At 35.7% G+C, this 7,290-nt stretch overlaps 1 protein-coding gene across 1 annotated transcript; it reads left to right on the top strand.

Moving 5' to 3' along the window:
* The first annotated feature begins 369 nt into the window (after positions 1–369).
* LOC130612141 (low-density lipoprotein receptor-related protein 5-like) lies at positions 370–7,290 on the top strand. The gene is made up of 8 exons (XM_057433435.1): positions 370–444; positions 783–1,195; positions 1,653–2,594; positions 3,085–3,234; positions 3,354–3,470; positions 4,257–4,379; positions 4,563–4,676; positions 5,334–7,290. The coding sequence occupies exons 1-8, from the start codon at positions 404–406 to the stop codon at positions 6,284–6,286; spliced, it is 2,853 nt and encodes a 950-aa protein (XP_057289418.1). The 5' UTR covers positions 370–403; the 3' UTR covers positions 6,287–7,290.

A 7,290-nucleotide genomic window follows, 5' to 3' on the forward strand; every position in this document is an offset into this window, starting at 1 on the left:
TTAGTGGTGAAATAATAATTTAAAAAATTGTTCGGGAAATGAGTTTACTCCCTGGGTACTTTCTTTGTATACTTTTGACTATACGGGCCGAGTTCGGGATTTACGGGAAGTCACGGGTTTTCGTTTGCCGGCGATTAAACTTCTTTTATTCAGCGTCTCATCAAAAATGAAAATATTTTTAAATACTACAAGTCTCATGGGCTTTAGTGGTGAAATAATAATTTAAAAAATCGTTCGGGAAATGAGTTTACACCCTGGGTACTTTCTTTGTTTACTTTTGACTATACGGGCCGAGTCCGGGATTTACGGGAAATCACAGGGTTTCGTTTACCGGCGATTAAACTTCTTTTATTCAGCGTCTCATGATGGATCCTTCCGTAAAGTTCTAGCTTATGGTAAAGATATGGTGGCACCAGCTTATATTGCTGTAAACCCTCATATTAGGTGTGTATAGACGCAGTTGGATATAGCTATTGCAAAGAATTGAAAATTTGCAAATGAACCTCTTAAGTAAAAATTGTCACAAAGCGTAGTTTTCTGTTTGTGTTTCTTTTTTTTGTAATTTTAATTTTGCAAAAATTTGAACTTTTACGACTGCTTTCTAAAACTCGTAACCAAAAGTTTTTGAAATCAAAAGTTAGTGATCATAAATTTTTTTCTTTTATTCTACAGTTGCATTGTAAAAAAGCTGTATATAACTCAAGTCCCAAGTGCATATGATATGCTCTTGTATAAGATTAAAATTTATGTTTGCACCTTATTTTCATTTTCATTGTTTCTAGCAAAATGTTTTGGTTCAACAGAGGGCCTGGCGTGGCTAATTTCACATTATGGGAAGCTGGACTAGATGGTAGCAGCCCTAAACGACTACACGGTAACATATCTCAGCCATTATGCATTGCTATTGACTACAATACAAGCATCATATATTGGACACAGTTTAATCAAGGCACAGGAATGACGTCATTAAAGAGTTTTGATCGTAGAACTAATCAAATGAAATCACCATATGACAATGTGGCGAGGTATAGTGTAGGCATGGTGTTTAAGGACAAGTTTTTATATGCAGACCATGACATCGGAGCCATAAAAGAAGTTCCCATTAATGGCAGAACTGTGACAGCTGCTAAAATACTTATTTATGAAGACGATTGGATTCACAATATAAAAGCGTTTCATGGGAGCATGCAGAAAGGTAAACTCCTATGTTTTTTATTTTTTTTTTTTTTTTTTTTTTTTTACATTTGCGTCATAAAATTTTCTGTAACATAACTATCAATTCTTAAGTATCTAAAGTAAAAAATAACAAAAACTTTTTTTTTCTTGTATTTCTTTTACTCTTTCAATCAAGAAATTATTAACAGACTGTGAAAACCTAGGAAACCTTAAAGAAATTGTGTACCTAGGTATCTTTATTGCGTTTATGGCTTCGAAACCGAGAAGTATCATAAAAATATAGTAATAAAATCTTTACAACATGCCCAGAAAGTGTCAGAAAATGCCCTAAAAATGAGAGATTGTTTGTTTTTTATGTGCCAAATTTATCATGTGTTTGTGTTTGTTATATAGTTTGGTCGGGTGTATTTGCAGACAACTAAAATCGTCACCGTGTTTTTTTTTATTTTTCATATATTTTTTAAATTTTTTTTTAGGCAACAATAGTTGTTCAGTAAACAACGGTGGTTGTTCTCAACTTTGTTTCGCCACCTCGCTGACTGAACATAGATGTGGTTGCGGTACACATTTCACCTTGCTGGCTGACGGCAAAACATGCACAGCCCCACAGCAGTTTATAATTTTCACATCCGGCTCCTTATTGATCCGGCTTATGTTCGATTCGTCGAAACCGGAAGCAGTCTTGCCTATATTCAACGACGAAGCAGTCAGTCAGATTGATTACGATTTCATGCGCGGATATGTGTATTGGTTGGTGGCAAAGAAAAATGTCATTGCCAAAAGTCAACAGCACGGTACGCTACACGAAGTTATCCACTTGGTTAACGAAACAGATGAAGACTTGTCTGCTGCTTACGACTTTTCTCTTGACCCGTTCAGTAATTCTTTATATTGGACTGATAGCTTACAAAACTCTATAAATTTTCTCCAGTTAACAACAAAGGCGAATGGAACTGTGTATAAAGACACTAAAAAGATTGTGCATCCGCGGAAAATTGTTGTTTTCCCAGAAATGGCGTTGATGTTTTGGAATGACGGAAACACTAACAGAATTTTCAAATCAACTCTGGCTGGAACGCAACCGGAAGCACTGATTCAATTGCATAAAGACAGTGTGGTTCGAGATTTATCCCTAGACGTAATACAAAAAAATGTTTATTGGTTAGACTCTGGTTTGAGAAGAATAAGCAGCATCTCGATATTTGGAGGGGAAGTCAGAAATCATGACTTACCAAAACATGGAACTAACCCTGTTTCGATGGGTATTTTCTCGAAGTTTGTCTTCTGGGCAGATAGCAGTACTAAGTTTATACATAAGGCCTGGATTACTAATGATTCATTCGAAGGTGATACAGGCTTTCATGGCACGTATCCTCTCACCATTGACATGGTGGTTGTTAACAACAGTAGAAAACGCGGTAGGTGTAGAAATGTATTAATTGCAACTCTCTGAACACCCTTTATTTCACAGCTTACTCCTGTATACCCATTATGAAGGCTGTCCACATGGTTAGGAACCTCAAAATTTTTAAAAATATAGACAGAATGTCAGGAAAATTTTGTCTTATAATGAAATGTCTGGAAAATGTCTGGATTTAAAATTTCCCACTAAGTCAATGTCAGTTTTTATCTTCAGCTTGTATTTGTTTCATCCTTTCTTTCTTTTTTTAATTCATGTATATTGTATTTTTCTTCGTTCTTAAACAGTCAGTTGATTTATCAGCCATAACTATAGGAGAAAACTAGGTGAATAATGTCAGAAATGTTACCAAAATCGAGGTAAAAAAACCCTGTTTAATAAGAGTGGTAGTATGATTATACATCCATAAAAATCAGAAGGTTGGGGTAAATATTTGAGTACAAATATTTCACGGATTATAATTCCTTTCTTATATTCTTTTACTTCAGAGAGTCATCCGTGTTTTATCAATAATGGCGGTTGCAGTCACGTGTGTTCCATTCATTACGTCAGTGGTATAGATAATACGAAGCGAGAAGAAACCGCGTTGTGTGGTTGCCCGCTTCATCAGGAAGCGAGAAACAAAACGTGTGTTCAGTGTAAGTAGGCTATTATCCACCCACGCATTTAAGCCCTTGCTTACACCACATTGCCTTGTAATTACATCAAAGTCCGAAATCCTGTTGAAAAGAGACAATGTTTTTGTTTCTGTTTTTAGCTGCTGCTTGTAAAGAAAATGAGTTTTTTTGCGTATTGGATGGTATATGTCTCCCCGAGTCTAAAGTATGTGATAAAAAGTGCGATTGTGGGGATTGTCACGATGAAAAATCATGCAGTATGTATTTTTGTTTTACTTCTATACAGACATTGAGATTTGCCCAATATTCATCAACCCTAAATATACTTAGGGAGTGGGGGTTGATGGGAGCGGGCCTTTGTAGGGATGGAGGAATCCCCACTTCCCCACTTTTTTAATAATTCCGTTTTGCTATGCGGTATAGCTTTTTTTTAAAGGCTAGTTTTCACTGCTACAATATTTTACACAATTGTACACAATTTTTATTCTTGTAAGATATTTTGCAGCTTTAACCACGAACTACAATGTATAACGGCTTCAAAGATCGCAATTTTTTTTAATTAAACCAAATCAGTTTGATTTTGAATATACTTGTCACAAGCCTATTATATTTAGTGTTAAACCTTTGTCTGTTGTCCTTGACTTGCAAAAATGGTATAATACTGATAACTCGAACTACTTTTTATATTTCTGTCGAGTTTTCATTAATATTTTCTTATAAAAATCACTCCATAACTCGAACTTTGGACGATCCTTTTCTAAGTCGCACCGTTTCGCTTGCCCCACGAATCAATATTTCCTCGAAATTTGATTGATTGTTCTCGGTATAGCATTAACAGATTTTGTGAAATTTATCTCTCGAAAAAAGTACGGAGTTGCAATATTTTTAATTATCGAATTACGCCGGAACTCAAAATTTGATAACTCGAGCAATTTTCTTGGTCTTTGAGGTTTAGCTCATATTCGAAAATAATTAAAGGTAACTTTTCTTACGTTACTGAAAGTTAATTTTTCGTTTCTGAACTTACCTACCGAATTTTCCAGGTTATCCTACAGATTGTTCTACTTCGCTTTATAAATGCGGACTAGGCTGCTTTTCTGAGGAACAGAAATGCGATAAAAAACAAGACTGTCCAGACAATGAAGATGAAAGTGAAGACCTCTGCGGTAAGCTTATACTCTTGTTTTTCTTTGTGGTTATGTTGTTATTTCAGTTTACCTGTCTTTTTTTGTTTTCTATGTATATAAAACGAAAGGCGTGATATTTATAATTCTTTGAAATTTACTTGATGTGCTGTGTGATCCTACAGTAAGCATTCTCTCTTAAAAACAAGCATCTTCTTTTTCTAGCACCATGCGTGAAAGGACATTTTCACTGCGGAGGGCAAATGTGCATTCCTCTTGATATGAAATGTGATGGCAAGCCGGATTGTAGTGATGGTGGGGATGAGAAAAATTGTCAAAGTATTTTAAATTGGTTATTTGTTTTCGACTTCCCAATGAACCATCTGTATTTTGTTAAGATTTCATTGCGTATCTAAGTTGATTAATTTTCGCAAAATTTGCAAAATTTATATTTGCGAAAAATTTTTTTTTTTAAGGAGTATTGGTCTGCGTGAAATGGTCCCGGAAAGGGATTTTTTCGCAAAAATATATCTTCGCGAAATTACTAGAAAGGACCTATTCGCTAAATTAATCTAACTTTAAAGACGTTGATTTTTATCTTTTTTTCTCATTGCATTTTTTTGCTGTTTTAACATTTCGCAAATTTCTTTGTGGGCTCGTTTACTAATTGTTTTACCTACCCGACTTCGCTTTCGAATGAAGACACTTAGTAATGTCAATATTCACCTTTTTTCTAAGAAAAGCATCCATGATAATCCCCTTTTTTACCTGCCAGTACAGTTCATTTTTTCATACCTTTCGCGAAAAAAAAATCTTCGCAATTTAGCTGAAATAGACCGACTCGCAAAAATTAGTCTTCGCGAAATATGTAAAGTTGAATGATTATCGAAAATTATTCTTTTCTAAATGCATTTTTGTTGACCTCGCAAAAATAAGTCCTCGCAAAATTAATCATTTTAGGGAATTTGTATTTTATTTTTATTTTTTTTTTTCTAGCAAACGCGACAACCCCGACCGGCTTTCCAAACCCACAACAGGGGTCGAATAAGTCAAGGTTAATGTCTGGTATCATATCAGGAATTGTTATATGTGTTATCGTTATTGTGTTCGTTATTTTATTGTACGTTAAACTACGTAATTCAAAAAAGAATGCGGCACGACAACAGGAGAACGGTGCGATGTGGAGAATAGAGGAGTTTGAAAACAAAGCCGGCTCCGTAACTAGTGACGACCCGGCGAAAAGTTCTGTGTCTACGTACATATCTGCAGTGTCGCACAATACCGACCCGATATCATATTATGATCGAAATAATGTGACGGGTGCATCATCTTCTGTAGCGTCCGGATATACTCATATACCGTACAACCCTCCTCCTTCTCCGATTGCCTTGTCTACGATAACAGAAACAAACGATCCTTATGCTTCTGCTACGTGTGAACAATGTAGAAATTCTATTCAAGAGACACCTATGGAGGAGGTCCTGCATGATGCTCCTCCTCCTACGCTAGCTTCGACAGGATTACTAGAAGAGGTCGATTTATATTATCCTATACAACAATCACATAACTGGAAACCTCCGAAGACTGTATGTGACAGTTGTGAGACTTCGCGTAGCCGGTCGCGTAAAAAACGGCGCTCCAATCATCGTCCGGAGCATTCGTATCGCAGCAGTCTTTCGAGATACCCCAGTAACGCTCCGGAACTGGAGGCTTTGTATCAAAGTCGTGAAACTAACATGGACGACCCTTATGATCAAAATTCTTTATTCGTGGATCGACAAAGACATCTCCTCTTTGATCCACCTCCTACACCCTGTACATATTTATCGGACGAGGAGAGGCCGCCTTCGCCGACAGAGACCGAACAGAGTCTAGCATTCAGTCCAATGCACAGGGGTGAGTTGCGACCTCATTACGCTCCTCCTCCGTCTCCAACTAGTCAGTTATAACAAGTTTCTTTTTTCAACGTATTCTTTTTTATGCATTGGTGAAATTTAAAGAATTTATTTTTCTTAGAAAACTTTTGGTTATTTAATTTTGCGATAACCAGTAGATGTATATTTCTGATGTTTTATCATTCTTTTATCCTGAGGAAAGTGTTTACCATTTTTGCCGTTCGTTAATTCTAAAAGCTATGCGATTCGCTATGCAATACGGTAATCGCGTAAGGTATAATATGACGAACCATCTGCTTGCGTGCTGTTCTCCTTTCAAACTTCCATATTGTAGACTTTGGCTACTACGGATACTAACTAGGTTTTGGAGCTTTCAATGTCGAGTACAGTCCAGTAACTTGAACTGTTTTTATTGAACTTTTGCTAATACTTTGCACCCCTGATAACTTCAAATAAAAGTGTACGAAATGTTGTGCTAATTTAACGAATTTGGTCAATTCCGGGAAAGTTAGTACCATTGGGGTAGACAAAATGTGTAAAAATTAGTTCTTTTAAAAAAATTATTTACTTCATAGAGACAAACTCCACTCCAGAAAAAGTGGGAGGGTCTTGCAATTGTCAAGGTTTATATAACAATGGTTGAATTAGTCGTTAAGTCAAACTATTTTTTCATTTTCGCCAAAGTTCACGTTGTTGAATGCCTCGATCACCCGAACTATTATAACAGTGTATACTGTATTTGTTTTAGTTTTAGAGCCTAGAAAACGTGCAGCATTTTAACTAATTTTTTGTGAATCGTATTAAGGTTTGGAATTGATAACTATTTAAGAAATCTTAGAAGTATGTATATGTTTGTGAATAATAGTTTTTAATTTAAACAGCTTCAACTCCAATCCCTACTTTTTTTATGTGATAATTTCCATGTGAAGGACTGGGCTTGAGGTTGTTTAAAGTCTTACACGCAGAATATGTCACATGTAAATAGGATTTATTTTGTATTCGCGTTTTCTAAAGAAGATTTAATCGATAAAACGAAAAATAGACGAATTCTAATAAAA

Source organism: Hydractinia symbiolongicarpus, chromosome 10 (assembly GCF_029227915.1).
Source record: "Hydractinia symbiolongicarpus strain clone_291-10 chromosome 10, HSymV2.1, whole genome shotgun sequence".
Classification (NCBI taxonomy): domain Eukaryota; kingdom Metazoa; phylum Cnidaria; class Hydrozoa; order Anthoathecata; family Hydractiniidae; genus Hydractinia; species Hydractinia symbiolongicarpus.

Coding starts and splice junctions, on each gene's coding strand:
- LOC130612141 (XM_057433435.1), top strand. CDS start 404: ATGGTGGCACCAGCTTATATTGCTGTAAACCCTCATATTAG. Junction 445..782: donor GCTGTAAACCCTCATATTAG/GTGTGTATAGAC, acceptor CATTGTTTCTAG/CAAAATGTTTTGGTTCAACA. Junction 3,235..3,353: donor AAACAAAACGTGTGTTCAGT/GTAAGTAGGCTA, acceptor TTCTGTTTTTAG/CTGCTGCTTGTAAAGAAAAT.